This window comes from Sminthopsis crassicaudata, chromosome 4 (assembly GCF_048593235.1).
Source record: "Sminthopsis crassicaudata isolate SCR6 chromosome 4, ASM4859323v1, whole genome shotgun sequence".
In the NCBI taxonomy this organism is placed as follows: domain Eukaryota; kingdom Metazoa; phylum Chordata; class Mammalia; order Dasyuromorphia; family Dasyuridae; genus Sminthopsis; species Sminthopsis crassicaudata.
Window position 1 is genome coordinate 405,107,774 of NC_133620.1, and position 21,976 is coordinate 405,129,749.

General features: G+C 33.7%; 2 protein-coding genes across 10 annotated transcripts in view; one reads left to right on the forward strand and one right to left on the reverse strand.

Annotated features, from left to right (window-relative positions):
- The window catches only part of AIDA (axin interactor, dorsalization associated), a 44,544-nt gene extending 35,376 nt beyond the window's left edge, over positions 1-9,168 (forward strand). For 2 of the 4 annotated variants that reach the window (XM_074262694.1, XM_074262693.1), the window contains exons 7-10: positions 3,411-3,533; positions 4,995-5,117; positions 7,483-7,600; positions 7,813-9,168. In XM_074262694.1, the coding sequence (XP_074118795.1) occupies positions 3,411-3,533; positions 4,995-5,117; positions 7,483-7,600; positions 7,813-7,909 (461 nt within the window). In that variant the 3' untranslated portion in view covers positions 7,910-9,168. Of the gene's footprint in view, positions 1-3,410; positions 3,534-4,994; positions 5,118-6,533; positions 6,701-7,482; positions 7,601-7,812 lie in introns of all 4 variants that reach the window. The other 2 variants (XR_012481352.1, XM_074262695.1) reach the window with 2 other exon arrangements.
- A 3,694-nt stretch (positions 9,169-12,862) lies between these two features.
- The window catches only part of MIA3 (MIA SH3 domain ER export factor 3), a 59,124-nt gene continuing 50,010 nt past the window's right edge, over positions 12,863-21,976 (reverse strand). For 3 of the 6 annotated variants that reach the window (XM_074262678.1, XM_074262683.1, XM_074262682.1), the window contains 11 exons: positions 21,656-21,757; positions 21,518-21,578; positions 21,380-21,415; positions 21,187-21,254; positions 20,798-20,895; positions 20,501-20,638; positions 19,912-19,974; positions 19,703-19,779; positions 19,491-19,562; positions 14,918-15,062; positions 12,863-14,416 (listed from right to left, as the gene is read on the reverse strand). In XM_074262678.1, the coding sequence (XP_074118779.1) occupies positions 14,100-14,416; positions 14,918-15,062; positions 19,491-19,562; positions 19,703-19,779; positions 19,912-19,974; positions 20,501-20,638; positions 20,798-20,895; positions 21,187-21,254; positions 21,380-21,415; positions 21,518-21,578; positions 21,656-21,757 (1,177 nt within the window). In that variant the 3' untranslated portion in view covers positions 12,863-14,099. The remainder of the gene's footprint in view (positions 14,417-14,917; positions 15,063-19,490; positions 19,563-19,702; positions 19,780-19,911; positions 19,975-20,500; positions 20,639-20,797; positions 20,896-21,186; positions 21,255-21,379; positions 21,416-21,517; positions 21,579-21,655; positions 21,758-21,976) is intronic. The other 3 variants (XM_074262679.1, XM_074262684.1, XM_074262685.1) reach the window with 1 other exon arrangement.

The following is a 21,976-nucleotide window of genomic DNA, read 5'->3' on the forward strand; positions in this document are numbered from 1 at the left end:
ATGAAAAGTAGAGAAGTATATTGGAAGTATATGTAATCAGAAGATGGGGGAAGTGTAGTAGAACCAAATGAGGGTCTTTGTTACTTTGGATTGCCTCTTGGGGCTGTCCTTTTCACAATTGTTTGTTAAAGTTGTGATTATTCTGAAAATATAAAAATAACTTTTAAAGCATCTTCAAAGCACGGAAACTTTTCTCTTTTTAAATCTTGCTTAAATGCTGTATCTGCAAACTTAGTAGCAGAATAATTCTTATAATTGTTCTGACTAAACATTTCATTAAAACCACATTGCTTTTGGAATGACTAATTTTAATTCTTATGCTTTAACACTATTAAGTTGACAAGTTATACTGATTTGTCTAAAAATTATTAAACTGCATGAGTATTCTGAAATGTGAACTTTATGTAAATTCTAGGTGGCAATCATGAATGGTTTAAAAAGTTTGTAATTGGGAAAACTTCACATTTAGGCAATTGCTTACAGCCTTAAGTTTGTGAAATTGAAATTTTATTTTCTTGTTGTTTGGCATGAGAGATTAGTAAACAGATTTGATCCACTTAATATTAATAAATAGTTGTCTAGAGGTAGATTAGCTTCAGGGATAATGAGATAGCACTGTAATTGAATGCTGAGCCTGGAGTGTGGAATATCTCAATTCAAATTTGGCCTCAGAAACTTATTTTGTGCCTCTAGGCAAATCCCTCAAATTTTGTCTGCCTCAGGTTCCTCAACTGTCAAATGGAAGTAATAATAGCACCTACCTCCCAAAGTTGTTGTGAGGATCAAAAAAGATACTATTTGTAAAGTGCTTATTATAAAAGCATAGTATCTGGCACATAGCAGACCCTTAATAAATGCTTATTTATTTCTTTCCTTATTCCTTAGTTGTCTGAAATTTAGATTTAACTTTGATATAGCTTAATAATTTATATATCTATAATTTAGATATAACTTAAGCTACAAATGTAATCCTACACTGTTTTGTACTGGCCATTGCTACATGTGTGAAATGCATTTCTTCCTCACCTCTGCTTCATGAATTCTCTTCCTTTCTAGAGGCTGCAAATTCAAGCTTCACCTACTATATGAAACTTTTTTTGTTCTCCCTAATTGTTAGTTTTTTTCCTCAACTATCTTGTGTTTTAACTACTTTGTATTTATTTTTTTTAATATTTGTTTTGTACACACTTGTATATTCTCTCTCCCTCCTTCCTCCCCAATTAGAACATATGCTTCTTCCAGGAGGGGAAGGGATCTTTTTTCCATTTTTGTGTATTTGTATCTCCATTGCCTAGCACATTATAATGGGCTTATGCTTGTTGGTTGATGATTAGTGAAATTTTTTAAAATGGCATTATAGAATAGTTAGATAAAAATGGTTTTTGATTTTCACTATCAAGTTTGATCTTCTATCATTCTGTATGTACACATACACAGGAAAGGCAAATCAAATTAATTGGAATTTATTAACTTATAATCTTGAGGTCTTTGAAAGGGCAACCGGGTGCTTGACACTTGAGCTGAAAGAAACTTGGAGATGGTGGGAAAAGAGATCTTGTCCTAGAGGATATACCACCATTTTGGTTTTACTTTTACTTTTTTTAATCACCTGTGATTCTTTATCTTGCCATAAATCTTTCACAGGGCATATGACAATGCCTCTAGTTTCAGAGAACTTATCATAGCTGGTACTTATGTAGTTCTGTAAGGCTTGCAGTCATTCTGTATACATTATCTCATTTAATTTAGCTGAGAAATTATTCATAGAGAGATAAATATAGAAATAAAAAACAGATGACTTGCCAAAGTAGTAGAACAGTCAGCTGTAGGAGTAAGTAAATCATTCTAGAACATCATGGTCAGATTGTGTGTTCTTGTTATGTTACTCATTTATACACAAACAGATTATACATTTATCCGCCAACATAGCTTTTAAAACTTATGCCTTTTGCTGGTGAACTTTTTCACTTAATTGACCAGGCAGTTCTTTGTATTGTCATGATGTATTTCTTTAAACTGTTAGTGAAGATACACTTTAAAGCTCTAGAGCTAGTGTTTTTGCTGTTTCTTCAGTTAAGGTCAGATGCTAATTTTGTTTATTCAACTGTTTAACAAGAAGTGTTAGTAATCAAAGAAATAGGTTACTTAAGAGTCACATACATATCTTAGTGTCTGAGCTGCTGAATGGAAAACAGAAAAGAATGACTTAGAACTTGGTTTAACCCTGGAGAAGGAAACTGCCTGGTATACTAAGGAAAGTGTTGTGCTTAGAATATTGACACTCAGATTCTATCTCTGCTGTGCTCTTCAATAAAGTTTTCTGATTTCTGAGTCTGTATTTGCAGCTTTTACAATCTTTTTATCTAAGTTTCTGTTTCAGGATGTATGCAGGAATCGTGTATGAATTGGGTTCCCTATTATATAGTTGTGAATACATGTTTCCTCTAAAGGAAAGATTCTTTTATGCTCTTAAACTGATACTTTGTAAGTAGTAGATTAAAAAAGTAGAATGAATCAAGTTTTTATTTTACCTGTTGGTAATTTAAAAAACTATTCAAAATACAATTTTACTAATTAGATACAAATTTATGGGACAAATGAATCTTGTGCATAGCTTTCTAGAACGCAAGGGTACCTCTTTAAGGTCAAGAAAATGACTCTTTGTCTTCTAATAACAATAACGGAGTAGAACTTTAGACATTAGGTTAACGGGTATTGTTGCAATTTTTGACCTTTAAATTGTTAGCTACACCAAAGATTTCAATCAGTTTGGACCTTCTTGGGCTCTTCCTCTTGAGATTTGCTTTGGCCTTATACTAATTCTTACTGATATATGGGAGAGCAAATATGTGAGACTAAATCTGGAAAGGAATGAGAATTGGGATATGTTTCTTTTTTCTAAACAGCAGATTTTCTAAAATTATAATTATGTGCCCACCCTTTGTTTTATGCATGTTAAATTTGAGGAAATTATCTTTCACAACAAACAATTTTTGAGTATTCAAATATCCCAAATATTTGAATTCCATCTGAAATTTTTAAAAAAGTTATTACTGATTCCTCTTAATTATTAATTAACATGTTTTCTAAGTTATACTTATTTCAGGGCAACAGATAGTTGCTTTTTCTGTACAGTTTACATTCTTTAAAAAATAAAATTTGGAATTGTTAATATTTGTTCAAGTACTAAGTGAGCTTTTGGCACTGAACTAGGAATCTATAGATGTAAGGCAGCTTTCTTTTTTTGATTAATAATTGTGATTCCGTGAACTACTTAATCTGAAAATAATCTTTCCATGTTGATGTTAGAGAAAATAATTTAATTGTGTGAGAGCAAGGGCTATGTTCTAAAAGTACTTATTTAAAATTATTGGTAGGGTTAATGTTTATTGCTGTTTCTCTGTTACCAGGTACTTTATTACCAAGGTTGCCATCTGAACCAGGAATGACATTACTCACTATCAAAATTGAGAAAATTGGTCTGAAAGATGCTGGGCAGTGCATTGATCCCTATATTACAGTTAGTGTAAAGGGTAAATAGCTCTGTTTCTACATTCTATCTCTGGTGCATTTTACACTACTGCTTCTTGTGGTCAAGCCATTGACATTTTTTGTCATGTATCTGTGACAGACTCATTTTGGTCCACTCTGTAGTGAAATAGGGTAACTAGAAATAAATCTCCATCATACCTAGTCTCCCCATTTATCCCCCCCAAAATTGAGAAGGTTATGCCAAGAGTAATTGCCTGTTAATTAATATGATGCATAATATTGCTTTTGGAGTTTTCCTAAAATGTATATTTGAACTCTAGTATTACTTTAGTATAACTCTAGTATGCTTTGTGCATAGTCCTCATCAAGCCCTTGGAGGAATGAGTTAATTCACTATATATTTCAAGGATCTTTCTGACCTTTTTGGTGCAAAATCAATTACTCTCTCATTTCCCCAGAACTTCCTGCTATAGGCACTTCCATTCCTTTCCAAGGGAACTCTATGCATGGGAGAGAGCTATAGAGGTAGTTGAGAATTAGATTTTTGATGAATCATCAGTACAGATGGAAAAACATGGATATACCCACAAATATCCATATCCTGAATGTAATCCTGTGAGACACTGAAAAAGTGAAATTATTTGTTATCCTTAACTATGTTGCCATGGTTATTAAACATGATTATTTTTAGGAATTTTCTTCTATGTAGTTGTTGCTTGTAGACAATTTTAATTTCAAATTTTACTTTTGAGAAGAGATCTAGAATTGGACTTTTTGTTGTTACTGTTAGTTACTGTTTTAAGCTTTTATATCCCACGTCAATTTCATCAAGTAATTACTAAAAAGAACTATGAAGCTGCATAATTAGTACAAATTGCCTATTTGACTGTTCCCTCATTCAAATCACAGGATCAGAGACAGATTTAATTTAAATTATGGTATTAAATGGAAATGGGAGGAGATATGCTGTTAACTACTAAAATATGTATGTTAACTTCAAGCTAACAGTGGTAAGTGCCATCAAATACATGTTCCATTAGAAATATTTTGTAGATTTTTAAAAAATTACTTATAAGACTGCTTTATATTTTAAGAAGTCATATTAAGAAATGTTTATTTTTTTAATTCTTTTTTTTAATTACTAATGATGATTCCATGACCTACCTAAAAACTTGTTTCAAGAAATTCTTAAAAAACTTGGGTGTCATTTTAGAGTTTCATAGTAATATAATTAGATCTGTAGTTACATTTTTGTCCCTAAATTTCACTTTGAATTCACAGTGTCTTGAAGACCTTTTGCTCTGCGGTTTAAAAAAAAATTGATAGGGTTGTTAAGGCCACATGCAATAAGGAAAATATTGCTTCTGGTAAAACTTTACAATCGTTTAATGAATACATTTGTGTGATGACAATATGAGAGATATAACAAGTCATTTTGCGTTTATTTTTTCTTTGTATTTAGGTATTTCATAGTTCATGGTAGAAATTTTCTTTTTTTATAGATCTGAATGGCATAGATTTAACTCCTGTGCAAGACACTCCTGTGGCTTCAAGAAAGGAGGATACATATGTTCACTTTAATGTGGATATTGAACTTCAGAAACACATCGAAAAATTAACGAAAGGTTTGTAGCATTAAAGAGTAAGAAATGGTGTCAGAGGACTTTAATCAGTAGATATATGACTAAATTTAACCATTGTGTAATTAAGAAAAACTTGCTTAGAAGCAAACTTCCTTTTGGTTTTTCTTATCCTAATGAACTGGGATGCTACTTAATAGCAAAGCACCTTCCCCCCCGCCCCAAATTTACCATATAGAAAGGTAAATATTCCTAATTCCTAATTTGTTGACAAAAGAAATAGAGGACAAAATAAAATCTTTGAAAAAGCATAATGCAATAAAATTTTTTATCAGTTATAAACTGCTTGAGAACTTATTTTCCTGTAACTTCGACCATGTGATTCCCCTAAAAAAAAATTTTTTTTTTAATCTCTATGTCTTCTGAGATTCACAGTTTGCCTAGAGTTTCTCAAACCTTCATTCTTTGGAGAAAATAAAATGAAATGCAATCAAACCCACAGTGATTTCTGAACTCTTAAGATCACTTTAAAGCTATGAAAATCTTTCCAGAAAATGTTTTCTTTCTCCATTTGGTATGAAGTGAACATTCAAGAAGTGCTGTTTGAAAGAATAAGTACTTGGTGAATGAATTTCAGGTTGGAAGACATGTAAATGAGAACTGTTAATGTGTTTTTCTTTGTATTAAGTAGATTTTTCCACGAAAATGTAAAATGTTGTATAGGCAGGGGAAGTTTTGACGTGCTAACTTTTCCGTTTTAACACACCTCTTTGTCCTTGATGACGTGACTCACAAGATGCTAAAAGTAAAACTGTATTCAGAGTTTGAGTCCCCTCACATTCCCAGGCCTTCCAATTTTATTTTTGCAACTCCTTCAGCCCTACTTTGGGCCAGTGCTAAGGTACATACTTGGTGCTTATTTATTTGAAGTTTAATTAGTCTGTACCATCTGGCGGTTGTGAGGAACGAATGGCCTCATCACAGATTTTGCCTTTGTGTTTGTGCTTATGCATTAATATGTAGCACAGAGCTATGTATGTGAACACATTATTTGCTGGTGATAGATAAATAATTCAAAAGAAACTCTGGTTTCTAAAAATATTCTTCCCCAAAATGAAAAACACTTGGGACCTTATCATTCTCAAGTATTAATTTAACCTCATGCTCCACTTTAAATCATAGATACCCCTTCTTAAGCTTCTTGAAGAGTAGTAACACTTTTGATCTGTTCTCCTTATTGGCTTGGAGACAGTTTCTCTAGTGTTGTGGGAGGTGGAAGGGAGGAAGTAGCTATTTTATCAATCTGGGAGGGTCTTATTTTGGGAAAGGGAGGTCCACCAGCAGCTTGAGTATTGTAATCCATTGTATGTGGTGGGAGAAACCAGGCCACTTATGCTTCTATCTCCTCCACCCCGATCCTGTTGTCTCTTGAGCGATTGGTTTCTCTTTTCCCCCTGACAGGTGAGGCACTCCAATTGGACCCAAGTGCCAAGGCTGTGCACACGTTTCTGAACATTGTTAAGCTTCTAGTAACTTGTGAGTTTTGTCATCAGTGAAAATATTAGATGTGTGTTGGCGGTCTTTAAATCCGAGATACAGCACAGTTCCGGTTAAGTCAGCATTAATAGGTAACCAGTTAATATAAATTCCCCTGATTTCCCTCCCCCATTTTTCATATATCTTCCTTTGAAATTAATTGCTATTGGCTAAATTGGTATGTGGTGTTTTCTTTCTCTTTCTCTTTAAAAGGTCTTGTAGGGGTGGGATGATGGGAAAGCTTTCCTGTGTGCTTTGGGGAATTAATAAAGCCACCCAGCACTGCACTTTACAGCTGTGGGAAAATGGTTTCTTTTTTAGCCTACCTGTATGCTTTCCTTTTATAAGGTATTTTGTTCTTCCAAAAAGTTAGTGGTAAAATAGCTTATTTTTTCATTTTATTAATGAAGTTTTTCCTCTGTTCCTGTAATGTGATTTGTTACTTTAGCTGAGAAATACATGAAAGATTTTTATTTTTTTTTGTTGTGGTAAAAGATTGTACTTAGAATTCCTTTAGTGTTTCTTTAAAGCACTCTGCCAAGCTAATGCATTTTCCATCTACTCACTTTTAAACGTGGTTACCAGTTAACTGTTTCTGTCATCCTCAACATCATCATATGTATTTTTAAACATGCTTTGGTGTTTATTCATAACTTTTTATAAATTTGAGTTACTCTAGCTTACATAAGACAGTTTTTGGTAAATACAAATTCTACATATTTTGAACTGAGAAAAAATATACTTGATTCAGGTTATTAAAATTTTGCCACTGCCATTTTTTCATGTGCTGCTTCCTACTGGTAGAAATGGATTATTCAGCAGAAATATACTGACTATTATATTATTGCTTATGTAAAGTTATTTTCCCTCTTAGGTGCAGCTATTTTCTTTGAATTCAAACACTATAAGCCTAAGAAAAGGTTTACCAGCACCAAGTGTTTTGCTTTCATGGAGATGGATGAAATTAAACCTGGGCCGATTATAATAGAGCTGTAAGTGATATGCATGTAAATTAATACTTGTTTAATAGCCATGTCAGTTATATATCTGTGGGATATTTTCCCCTGTTCGTAAAGTAAAATGGTTCTCTGAAGAGCCAGAATCCTAGAACTTAGGTAGTAATCTTTCAGATTTTAAAAATTATTCACTAAAATTATTAAGTCACTGAAGTTTATTTACAACATGCCTTCTGTTGTGGTTCCAGATACAAGAAACCCACTGACTTTAAAAGAAAGAAACTGCAGTTGTTGACCAAGAAACCACTTTATCTTCACCTCCATCAAACTTTGCACAAGGAATGACTATGGCATGTATATCTTGAAACTTCTGTGATCTGAATCCCTCACTACAAAGTCATGGTAGCTTTGTGTAGCACAGCTTCTAGGAACCCCTCCATGCCAGTAAGAGAAAAGTGTGATCTGTTTATTCTCTGAACTCGTCATAAAGATGTTTACTGTCCAGCCCCAAATGGAGATCAGAAGGACTGCACTCATTCATAAAGAGCTCCTTTGGCACATGCTTCTCCACAGATTTTTGACCTATAGTCTTTGACCTATGGGTGATTTGTATACATGGTAAAGATTAAGTTTTACGGTTTTAAATTTACTTTCTATAGCAATTAACATTGGAGCAGACAGGAATACTTGTCTACCGTGCAGGCTTTATTTCCCTAATTCACCTCGGTTCAGTGCCCTCCTTTGAATCCATGTGTATTTCCAAGTCTTTACTGCTTATGGTAGGAGTGGTCAAAAAATATTTGCCAGGTTCCAGAATTGGTAAACTTGTAGAGTTTATATCTGAATGGCTTATCATTCATCCAAACCAGGTGATTGATTATGGGAGGCTACAGAAGAATTCATAACTTTACCATGAACATAGTTGAACTCTCATGGGGGAGAGAGCTTATTTTCCAGATTTCAGCAGCCCATTCAACAAATGACTTACGGTAAAACTTATTTGAAGAGCTGGATTCTTTTTTAGATATTTAAAGGAATGGTCACCTAGGTTTTTTTTTGTGTGTGTGTGTTTTTGGTTTTTTTTTTCTTATTCAAAGATCTTAAAAAGTATCTTAAAATAATTTTGATTTTGTGGTGGTATTCAGCTACTATGATATGGTTAAAATAACCTTTTGTATGGTTCTAAGCCGTCTAAAACAAAAATGTTTGAATTCAAATCAGTTCTCTAAAGAGACATGCAGGAATTTCTGCTGTTTTAAAGAAAAGAAAAACTGATTGTGAATAATTGAAAGACAATTAGTATGCAAGTCTGGAAAGTTATCCTAAATTTTGTTTTTGAGATAGATAGCTAGGATTACCATTTATTTTCTATTCAGATGTATTGTCATCTATATGGAAAGATGCAGGTCATTAGCTTATATCTACATAATTTTTTTACTTAATAAAGGGACATAAGTAAATAAAACCCAAGCAGACCTTTCATATACTTAATAGGTGGGATATTTAATACATTCCTTTAAGGTCTGTTGTGTGCTTTATGTGGATTATATGTAGTATGCACATACTTTCATATGCACTTATATAATAGTTAAAAAAAGAAAAAATCCAGCACCGAGTGAATGCATTGTCAGTACTAGCTTTATTTTTTGTTGTATAATCAAGTTGTACCACTCAGCTTTTCTGTATCACGCAATTCTTACCAGTTGTAACAATTTTAGGTAAATTCCAACAAACAAAATAATTTACTTTATCCCCTTCTTGCTTTAAGGGATATACTATTTTGTTTTCAGCTCTCTGATTAGGTCTGTTTTATATATAAACCACCAGTAGTTCATGATGAAATCTCTCTCCTTTACTCAATCTTGATTGGCTTAATTCCATTGGGAGGGGGAAAGAGGAGATAATTTTTTATATTCCTATTATTTGGGTTTAAAAGAGTTCTTGCATTTTGAGCTAACAAATTCCTTGAGTTAAAATTCAAGAACAGACAGCACATCATCTTTAAATAATGTCAAGTTCCCATAGTTCTATGAAGCCTGAGTATTCGATAAATATTTTAGTGATTATTTTTAGGTTTTAATAATCACTAAACTTTTCTTTGCATGAAATGAAGTGACAGTTTATATAAAAAAGAAAGTAACATTTCTGCGTCACATGTGTGATTTAGAAGCACCAGTGCCTTAGGAAAAACCATTTGAAAAGCCTAAGTTTAAGTCTGACTATTTCAGTTTTCTTCTTCTGTGAGCACTTGTTATTGCAAAAACACCCAACTATTCACTTAAACTCTATACCATTTGGTATCCCAAGTCTTTAGCAATTTATAAAGTCTTCCTTTATGTGATAGATTTTTTTCACTAATCTGAAGCAGTGAGCAATAACTACACTATACATTTGTCTTTCCAAGATAAGAGGGCTGCTGGCTGCTGATTCACAAATAAGATGGCTTTATGCAGTTGAATTTTACATAGTAGCAAGTAACAAGTGAGCAAACGAACATGGTTGGATGGGATGACTACTATAGTACAATACAGTTAATTTTGGGGGGAGTGCAATCTAGTGATTTTTTTAAAAAATGATTTGTGTTATTTCTACAGTGATACTCCAATCTAGGGGGTTTTTTTCTGGGGGGAAAATGGTGCAACTAGCTGTATGTGATTTGAAAGTTTTATGATGTTTGTGGATTGGTTCATGTTAAGCCAGACTTGAGTTCTTCTAAATTTCATTGCTAGGACCATGAGTTTTCTTGAAGAGCAACATACCATAGAAATTACTTAGGGAAGAGTTATGGAAAAGGAAAGGGTTCTCATTTCTGAGTAAATGAGTAGGTTGGATTTAGCTTTGCTACTGTGATTATCTACCTAACTGGAATCTGTATCCAACTGGTGTTTACAACTTTTTGACTCAGCATTGTGTTACATGTCCTAGGTATTCAAAAATTTGTGTTTGTGGATCAAGTAATAAAGCTTGTTATTTTACTAATGTTTTAAACACATGTCCTTTACTGTGAAATAGGGAATTATTTTTTAAGAAATTCTCCACTCATGATTTTTTAAAGGGCTGGAATTTGAGTATGTGGGAAGACATGAAAAAATGAAAGTTATTCCTTTATATAAACTTTGAAATGTGTCCCTTTTCATTTTTCTCAAAAGACTTATGACAATGTAATGCCATCAGCATAACAAATTAAATTTCAGTTTTCAAGGAACAATCACATCTTCCTTACTAAAGCTTGCACCCTTTATTCACATTACTGTTGCTAAAAAAAAAAAAAAATTGGAGACAATTTTCCACTTGAAATAGCTTAGTTATATTCTAAATGTTAACCTATAACTTGAGTTAGAATTAGTGTGATTTGAAGTACCTGCAAAAACTGTCTTTTGTAGTTATATGATAATGTGGTGATATGTAACAAAATGCTCATTACTGTTTACAAGTTTCATCAATACTATATTGAATCATCAGCAAACATGATTTTCCCTGGGATCCACTACGATTACATGGAGTAAAATTTACAGTCAGGATTTTTAATGTTCCCCTCTCCATTTTAATGAGTTAATGCCTACATTATCAAAAGGTCTGACATATCTTTAGTTAAAGTCAACAACCAAAATAATCACCACAGTCTATGCACTGAAGCAATGCACTTTATTTACATACACAGGAGACGTCCCTCAGATCCTTACTCTAATTTCTTTAGCCATCTCAATAAATTTTTATGTAATATGATTTCTGTTTAGAAATATAAGTGTGTGCTGACTAGAAGCAGGCATAGTGAAAGAGAAAACAAAGGAAATAAATTTAAAACATTCAGAACTCGTATAGGAACAGCTTGTCTTACCTCCATTGGTAGCCCCTAAAAGAAATAGTCTATGGTAGCACAAAATACGATGATGAATAATATTTTTAATGATACCAGTTTGTTGAGGCAGCTAGGTGGCACAGTGGATAGAGCACCAGCCTTGAATTCAGGAGGACCTGAGTTCAAATCTGGTCTCAGACACTTAACACTTCCTAGCTGTGTGACCCAGAGCAAGTCACTTAATCCCAGCTTCAGGAAAAAAAAAAAATATATATATATATATATATATATATACCAGTTTGTCAAGAAATGGTTAGATGTACTCTATTCCTTTTACCAAAGTAGGGGAATATGTGATACATTTTAGAAAGTAAGTTAAAATTTAATTGGGTGGGCTTCTGGGAAAATTTATTCACTCATGTAGAACAACCTAACTCAACAATGCTGGAGAAATGGAATGTTCCTTCTTACTTTTTTATTCTATTATCTTTCATGTAACAGACTGGTTTCTTTGGTTACCCCTGGAATTTCTCATAGCATATAGGACTGTTCCATAACTAGTTAGGTGTTAAGTTTCTTTTGGCTCTAAATCCTATAAAATGTTAATATTGCAAATTCTTGTTTCTTGCTTGGATAGTGTGTCATTTTTGAGATCTACATTTCAGCCATGTTCCAATGAACAAAACAGTAAAATAAATTTGATAACATTTATATGCATGTTTTTATTTTGTGGGAGGAACTCTTCATCCAGAAAACACACTCTTTTGTCCTCTCTTTACGCTTCACATATAGCCCAGGAAGGCAATGCGTGCTTTTCATGACATTTTATGGTTTTTGTCCAAAAAGTTAATCTATTTGCAGCTTAAAGTGTGGAGAACATGAAAGAATTCTAAGAAGAAATAAAATAGAGAGGATCCTGGGGAAAAAAATTTACTTTCATCTGTCTGCTCAGATTATGACGAGATCTCTCAACATTCAACTATAAATTAGTCCAACACAATGGACGGTTATTACTTCTGCTGACAAACTAAGAGTTAGATTCTAGCCCACATTAGTGGCAAACTCATAAAACTGCATTTTGATCTGCATAGTTGGAAAAAAAAATTCAAAGATCAGATTCAAGGATGTGGCTTATATAAAACGCAACCATTGGATGCAGGGAAGACCTTAATCAAAATTCTGCCATCACCATATCCCTAAGCAGTTATTCTTTTAAAAACTTTTAAATCTAAACAAGATTTTGGATTAACTGCATTCATTCAAATCCAAATCAAGTTGAAATTTAAGTTAAATAGATGGGAAATTACATGGGAATTTTGTGTTGCTCAAGAATATCAACTATCTAGACATCCTCTCATTAGGTGTAGCAAACTGCATTCATTTATTATCAGTCTAATTTATAGAGGTTAGCCACATTACTTAAGTCCTCTAGCTTTTTGTTCACATCTTTGTGGTGCTGAAGGAAAGAAAGGTAACACCTTGTATTTACCACGTAACAGTCCAGTTTGCAGAAGAAATCTTTTATTTTCAATTTTATAATTTTATAAAAATACAAATAAATTCAAAGAATATTGATAAGTCTTGTCCACCTGAATGTCTTTACCAAGTAAGGACAATTTCTATGCCCTTTATATAACAGACTTTATTGTGGAAGAAATATTTAAATTGCCATAAATACATGGTTCTGTTCTTTTTGATTATTCAGGGATGTTCAGGAAAAGAATTTTTACAACATGTAAATAGGAGGAAGCAAAGCCTTTTTCAGCTTAAATAAACTTTTGATAGTTGGATTTTCCTTTATAATTTTACTGGTTATATCCAAAATTATTTTTATATTCTTACTTCAATGATGGTTGTTATTAGCATGTTTGAAGTAGACAATATTAGGAATCACTGGATAAATATAACACAGATGAACTGGTTTTAAATGGGGTAAGTATCCACCATCTTTGGAAACAATACTAAATCATTCCTTAACTGCTAGAACCTTTTTCAAAAGGCCACAAATTATTGGATTGAATCATAACACCAGAATTTAATCTCAACATTTCAACCAAAAAAGTAATTTGGAAATAATTCTTTGGATGACAGTTTATATGGCACTAATACAATAATCATCTTCCCAAGGAAGGGGGATAGTAGTTTTTATTAATGTATTAGTAAATTTTAGAGGGAGATTGTTTATGTTCCTGATCTTCCTTATCAAGTTTATCCATATAGTCCCTTTGTAATAATAGCTATAATATATATATATAAGTAAGCTGCAGAATGGTCTACACTAACCACAGTTTAACAAAATAATAGGGAAAAGGAGGCAGTGGGAATAACGCTTGATCTTTTTTTAATAAAGTATTTCCACAGGAAATGTTCTGATTACATTTATGACATTAGAAATCATCAATAACACAAAACTACATAAAACTAATAAAACACAGGTATATTTTTGTATTGCACATTTAAAGAGCTGCAAAAGGCTACAGCTTAAAAAGTCCTCATTCATGGCAAAAAATATATTTTTGCATCCCAAATTATGGAGAAGTTGAATAGTTTGGCTCATAAATGCACAATGATGCTAGGGGCAGCTTAATGGGGGGAAAAAAAAGTCCTGCAAAAAACAAAGTAAACAAACCTACATATGAACCTAATCATGAAAGTAAAATTTATTTTGAAGCCACTGAAGTCTTTTACCTGTATGAAGTGTTCCAACAATCCGTTCTCTAAGTTTGAAGGCTAAAGTTATGGGCTCTGTTCTGGAGCCTGTGCATAGTCCTGTGTACTTCCTTGAGAAGCATGAGATGGATGAGGTGAGGGATAGTCTCTAGAACCTGAAGATGTCAAGTCTCTTGTAAAAGGTGGAGGTGGATAGTCCCGTGGACCATGGGCTGGAGGTGGTAATCGTGGGCCAGGAGGAAGGTACTCTCTTGGGCCAGGAGGGCCTAGAGGTCCAAAAGGTGGGTGTCCACGTACATACTCTCGAGGGTCAGGAGGTAGATCCCTTATTCCTGGTGGAAGGCCATGTAAGTACTCCCTAAAGCTTGGAGGGGGAGGACCACCTGGAAGTAGCAAAAAAAAAAAAAAAAAGAAAAGTTAATATCGCTGCACACTAATCATGAGAACCTGTGTTAGACTTATAAAATTACATAGTAACACTCCTAGACAAAGTATTAAATGAAAAGCTGAAGGCTAAAAGAGCTATTCATTTCAATATAGAACTGTTATTTTTAGTGTGGTACATTGCAAAGCCACCTACAAAGTGCAAGGCAGAGTTAAGCATTGGCAATAAAAAGGCAATTGACAGTCCCTGGTCTCAAGGAGCTTAGAATAATAAAACAGGAAAGACAATAGGAAATAAATATGTCGAAAGGCTTCCTATAAAAGATGAAATTTTTAATAAAGATTTGAAGAAAGCCTGGGAAACCAGGAAATAGAGATGAGAGAAGTAAGGCATGAAGGGCAGCCAGGATTATTATTCTTATCCATTCTCTGCTGAATATTTAAAAGAACAATACAAGCCTGGCTAATCAAATATTAATCCCTATGTAGCAGCACCATACCAAGAGGTGGAGGAAGAGGTCGAGGTCCATAAGGTCCTCGGAGTACAGGAGGTGGTCCAAATCGAAGAGGTGGTGGTGGAGGTCCTATTGGTGATATGAGGGGCATTCCTGGAAATGGTGGGTGGCCTTTGGGACCGGTGTTAACCTGTTATAACACAAGTACAAATTTTAAAGTGATGCTTCATAATACGAGACATCAAAAGCACAAACCAAAATCCCAGTGACAGATAAAAATACATTTACTAGAAAGAACTTGCTTGTGACCTTAGCATCTTTTCCCTACAACTGCGGTTGCTATTTTCTATTACTATACAGCAAATTGCTTCCATTTGACTACATGCTGCTTAAGGAAGTTAAGCAGTACAGTAATAAATGTTTCTACTCTCTTGTATGCTATTATCATAAACATATTAAAAGTAACAGGTAGCACCAAACAAATATTCCTGCCAGAAGACACAAGGCAGAAACATAATGCAGGTAAACCTTGGCTTAAGAACAAAAACTACATAAAAATCAGAAGAGAAGTCACCTGGACTTTCTGCTCTGACAAAAACAACTGCTGTGTTTCCCAGTTCAAAATAACTACAGATAATTATTAAGCCAATATGAATAACAAAAGTTAAGTGAATTTTCCCACTTCCCAATTAAAAGATGAGAATTTTTTCAGGGGAGAAATCAAACAAATCTCAAGTTGGAAACTGGAATTCATTTGCCCAATAAAACATGTTATAATAATTACACACAGCTGAAATAATACCATTTTTCATTCTATACTTTAAACAGTAAGGAGATTCAGATTCAGATCCCAGGTTCTGTGAACATAAGACCTGAAAAGGAACCGTGAAGATAATATGAAAGGCTTTGGAAGACGACCAGAAATTTGCTAAATGAAAATCTGAAAGAAACAGAAAGTAAAAGGCAAACAGGCCAGAATAAGGATGATCTGAAGAAGAATTGGATAAAAGAGAAGATGAAGGACTTAGGATAGGAAAAAACACAAGATAGTAGGTTAAAACCAGTGCAGAAGCTTTGAAAGTAAAATGAAAATGAGCACAGATATTGATGTGCTTAAAAAAAAAAAATGTTTCTCAAGATCCCCCCCCCCTCAAAAAAAAACCAAACACCTTGCCAAAGCAGGTAAGACATTGGTAAGAATTCTAAGGACCAAAGATCTCACTCCCAACAAGAACAAAATACCAGATAAATTCAGGGAATGGCCTTCAAAGACTGTGACACTTCATAATTAAAATTATAGGCAAAGTATAGATGTTTGTGTCCTCATCAAGAGAAAAGGTGGTCAAGGGCTTGTTGCAAGTTTTTACTTTTAAATATACTAAAAAGAATAGGGTTTTCTAAGGAAAACCAAAAAACAACCATCAAGGCCTTTAATGGGAAAAGTAAAACAATGTCATGTGGGGAAAAAAGAAATGACAACCAAAAGGCTTTTCATAAAGAGATGGGGGCTGCTTGACCCCTTGGAATAATATGTACTACTGTAAGTGCTATCAGATGAAAGACTGGGAGTAAAATAAATATATAAAAATATTTTATTTAAAAATAAAAAAAAAATAATAAGAGCGAGCAATGGTTAGGAGAAAGGTTAGCATTCTCTGCCACAACCCGGTTTGGGTCTTACAGAAGCAGATCTTCTTTTCCAAACATAAATCAATACCCAGAGGGAGGTGCACCGTTCCCAGAAGTACTGCAATACTGGGTCGATGCGTGGAGTGGACGGAGCAAGCTCCTATTCCATCTCCCAATCTTTCCAGTCAGAGGGAAAAAGACAAGGCTGGGTCCCAGTGAGGAATACTGAAACAGCTACTTTATACCCCAATGTCAATTAAAAATGTCTGCTATTTTCTCAGAGAATAGATCTAAGACACAACAGAGAAGTCTACTAGGACTTAAGTAGAATGTACAAATTTTAAGTACAGATAATGCTGGTAGTTCATTGTAAACACAAATAAATGGTTTCCAGCAGAAAACTGGAAAATACTACAAATGTAACTTTAGATCTTGGGGTCAGTATTTTCATATTGTCACCCACTAAAGGCAAGGTATTTAAGAAGTGAATAGCGACTCATGATGAAAAATGTTATCCTATTTGCAGCAAGAAAACTTTGAGTGCAGACTGAAACATGTTTTCTCCTATCTGGCTTATTTTTATTATTTTTTGGGGGGAGTGGAGGGGGGGAGGAAGGAGGCAGGTAATGTGTTTTCCAAAACTTTACACATCATATTGCTCCCTCTAGAAGGAGGAAGAAAATTTGGAATTCAAACTTTTAAAAAATGAATGTTACAAAAAGTTTTTATATGTAATTGGGAAATATTTAACAAAATATGTAAAAAGCATATACATACATATATATGTATACACTTTTTCTTTTTTTAAAAAGATTTAGATTTCTAGACTATGGTTTGAAATATAAGGAATGACAAATTTCTAGACAGAGATTAAATGTGCCTAATAAGAGTCAATAATTGCTTGGAATCTTGTAAATCAAAACTCACAAAGCTTTAAAATTAAAAAATCCTATGGTACGAAATTCTCTTGGTCCAGTAATGAAGAAGAGGGGTAAGCTGTCTATGAAGACCATGCTGATAAAGAGGAACTCATCAACCAAATTCAATTTTAGAAAGATAATGTTTATAAACATAAGAAACAATGATAAGTAAAAAAGGATGAATACAAAAATGGGACACTGTCATATAGTCTTGTCAGAACAAGATCAGGAATTCTAGAAACAACACACTAAGGCAACTAGGGAAAAGTAAGAAAACAAGTTTTTAAGAAGATTAGAGAGAGGTAAAGATTTCTACTATGGTTAATGAACCATCTGAAAAAGGAAATGGTAATCAGGAAGAACTGTTTCAACAAAAACAAACTGTTCAAACCATTTCTTATTCTGACAGATAAAATTAAATTTTATACTAGAGGAATGCTAGAATCTAGGTAAACTATATATATGACCAAGTATTTTAAATTCAAAATATGCTTGTAGAAAAGATGCAAAAACGTGGGCCATTGGACAGAATTGGCACTGGCTTACTAGCTGGACTCAAAGAGCAGTCAGATTTCTGGTGGAGTGATTGAGGTTCACTGCTTGTCTCTATGCTATTTAACACTGACATTTAATTTCACTGACTTGGCTAAAGAATCCTTATCAAGACTTATACAAGACAAAAATGTTGACAAATGAGAACATCAAGCTATATAACATGAGAAAATTGGACTTGATTTTAAAGTCCCTTCCAGGCCTCATATTCTATGCAGCTAGGGCTGTCTCATGGAAAGGGATTCAATTTGTTCTACTTTATCCCAGAAGGAACATGCAGGAGCAATGAGCGAAAGTTGTTAAGAGGCCAACCTAGAATGGATGTTAGGAAGAATCTCTTCAAAATTAGAGGTGAGGGAATAATAGCAAAGTTTCTAATCAAAAAAAGTGAAGTTCAAAAGTCCATTCTCTGATTATGTGGCCATAGTGCCAAGCAGCACTCTTGGTGCCCATGCAACTCTCTCAGACTTGAGATGCTGAATGCCAATCCAAATTGGAAGAGAATTTGTCAAAATCCCCTCAAGTAAAATCATGGCCTACTTAAATAAATAGCTTAGAAGTAGCCAAAATGAGAATAGACTACCTTGGAAGATAATAGGTTCCATTTTACTGGAGATTTTCAATAAAGCCTGAGTAACAAATTATCAGATTTTCTTGTTTAAGTACCTATTAGTTTAGATGGTTTCTAAAGCCCTATTTGTTTAAGGTTTGGGAACATCATCAATAGCTGTAAAATCTTCTATAGGAAAATATTTCAGGAAACATACTGACTAAAATGAACTTTTTGTTCATAAGTTGCGGAATGCCTGCACAATGCTTTTAGAATATTCAACACAAAGAATTAGCAAAACTTCTTGCTAATGAAAGAAAAGCAGAAATAGGGGCAGAAGTATACACAGTAAAATGCACCAACTTACAATTATTAATTTTATAAGCTCTTCCTAGTAATAGGCAATGTAAAATTGCCAATATTTAGTATATCTAAGCTTCTATGATGAAGATATTAGAGAACTACTTTTTCAATGAAAAAGTATTTTTCAGTATAGGAAGCAGGAATAGAGTCTAAAAATGTAAGCTTTCCAAAACAAGGACTTATCTATCATAAATGTCCTTATATGCACAACCAATTTACTTTGTAAACTTTAATTTGCTATGTGAATTATAGTTAATACTCTGCCTAAGAGCAGTATAGACTGCACTTAGGCAAAGTATCAATTATAATTGATCTATATTGTATATTAAACATGCAATTTCAGACACAAAAGTTGCATAATTTTGTTTTGCATGAAAGACCTCTACCATCAAGTGTCCAAAAGCAATTAGTCTTCTAACTTCAAAATGAACAAGGAAAAGTCAGTTTAACACAGCAATCCTCTAAAACCCAGTGAAAGATCAACCATATGTGTCATGCATATAAAGCACTGAAAAGTAGTATCATGCTTCTCCTTAGTTTTCCCCAGATTTCCCAAAAGCAGCAAGTAAAAGCCCAGCTCCATTTTCAGCCTCCAAATACTTACTGGAATTGACGACTCAGCTGATGGTGGAACAGTAGGAGCACAAGGGCCTTCAGTCTCTGAGGGAAGGGTTTGCTTTTTTTTTTTTTTTTTTTTTTTTAAATGAAAAAGTACAGATATAATAGAACAGAACATATAATTAAGAGATAAACCAAGGAGAGGGGATATTATATAAATGTTTCCTAAAATGGAAATGGAAATGATAATAATCTTACCATGCCATCCAGGACTGTTGAGGGAGAAGAGCTTCTTGGGCCACTGTTCATCAAAGGAACTGGACCAGGACCCAAATCTGTTAAAAGTACAGAAAATCCATTACATAAATTCTTAATTTTAAGTTTCTATAAATGAGAAAACTCAAATAACATATTTTGTTATTTCCCTCTTTAGTTCTTACTTCCTTTAATAAATGAAGCTTCCTTACCAGAGGCAGATGTTCTTCCAGATACTTCAGATGACCTCCTCAAACCAGGTCCATCCATAGATCCTTGAGAAAAAGTTGAAACAAGTTTTAAATGATCACTCTAGGTAAATGCCATGTAGGCAGGTTAGGATTAACTCCATTAAATATTAAATCTTAAAAAAAGGGGTCTACCAATTAAAAAAATCCAAAGTCAATCTTATCGTTCATAGCCCAGTTCCTGAAATAAAATGCTAGAAGCTATAAGAATTTTATTAAAAATATAAAATTCAGGTATTTTTAAATTTGTTTGGAGATAAAGATTTTGTAGTAAATTTAATGACCACTCCTAGAGGTCCAGAGTAATGATTGTTGGGGAATTTCCGTGTAGTAGCTAAAAAAAATAGCAAATAAATTCTGCTTTAGAGAATATTCTACTCTAGAGAATATTCTACTCATTATATATAGTGATATACCAAACCAAAATGGAAGACTACTTTCTAAAAATATTTTTATACACAAAATTATAAATATGTAATTTGCATATAAATCCCAAAAAATTCAAAGAAAAGTTTTCAGCTTTTTTTTTGGCAGAAAAAAGCCAACTACTTACCAAATTCACTTCTAGGAACATCTCTTCGGTTAAGAGTAGCAGAGAGAGACCGCATGGGTGGTTCCATCATCAGTGGTGGGGAAGGTGCACCACCACTCACAGGGGATGGACCAAAAGAACCATCTCGGCTCAAGGGCCCTGAAGAAGATATTGGCTTGTCACTATCTTAGATTAACTAGTTTCCTTTATTAAATGCTGAAGATTTTATTAAAATCACAACATCATGTTCACCGACAATGGATTTTGACCTCCACTCTATAAAAGAGAAATCAGTGTGGTTTGTGAAATGCTCCTTACCTCTCCGTGGGGGGATTTGATGATCAGGTCTTCCTGGAGTTGGCTTTACAATCATTGGTCTTTGGAGCATAGCAATTTTTTGATTCACTTCTATTAATCTTGAATAGAGAGAAATAGACTTGAATAAGGGTTTTGAAAATGGATACTCAATAAAGTGAGTGAATACCACCAATATCCTAACTCAGAAACACATCACCACCCCAAGAGATATCACATACATACTATTTTTTTTTTTTTTTTGGCTGAGGCAATCGGGGTTAAGTGACTTGCCCGAGAGGTCACATAGCTAGGAAGTGTTAAGTGTCTGAGACCATATTTGAACTCAGGTCCTCCTGACTTCAGGGCTGGTGCTCTATCCACTATGCTACCTAGCTGCCCCACATACTTACTTCTGCCTCAGGTTGGCCGCTTCCCTCTTCTCCTCTGCAAGAGCCCTTTCTGCAGCACGAGCAATGAGCTATGGTAAAATAAAATAAAGTTAGATCAAATAATATTAAGGAAGAAATTAAGTTATGAAAAGAAACTCTATAAAAAGTATTTTCTAAAAATTTTACACTCAAGAAACAAAAGGAATCCTCTTACCCAATTGTCATGGGCCTTCTTCTCATGACTAGCGATCTAAAAGGCACAAAACAAAAATCTGTGGTTGGACGTATTTAATAGCATGATTATTTGTATTAAAGACCCTATAATATGAATGTAGGGTGATAAAGTCCATACCTGATTCTTATATGACCTTTCTGTTTTCTGTAATTCATCCTCCATCTCCTGAATCCTTTGCCTATAAAAGATTTTTAAAAGTCAAAAAGAAAAGACAAGCAGCAATTTCTATAGGAAAACTCTAGAAGTTGAACTCACTTATAAGTTTTCACTTCTTCCGCAACCAAGTTGACTTTCTCATCTGCAGCTGTGAGCTTCTGCTCCTTTTCTTGCCTTTCATATTCTTCCTGAGTGAGCTTCCTAGAATTATCAAGACCAAGATTTAACCACCTGCTCAGGGATTCTTAGTATTTTTGATTTTTTAAACCAAATTCCAAAATGATACACACAAAAAATATTTATTGTCAATGATGTATTAGAAAATATTTGTCATTTAAGGAAAATTTAAAAATGTACCTCGTAGGAACAAAGATTAAACAGAGGAGATCTCAGAGGCTATCTAGTCTTAACTTCATTTTG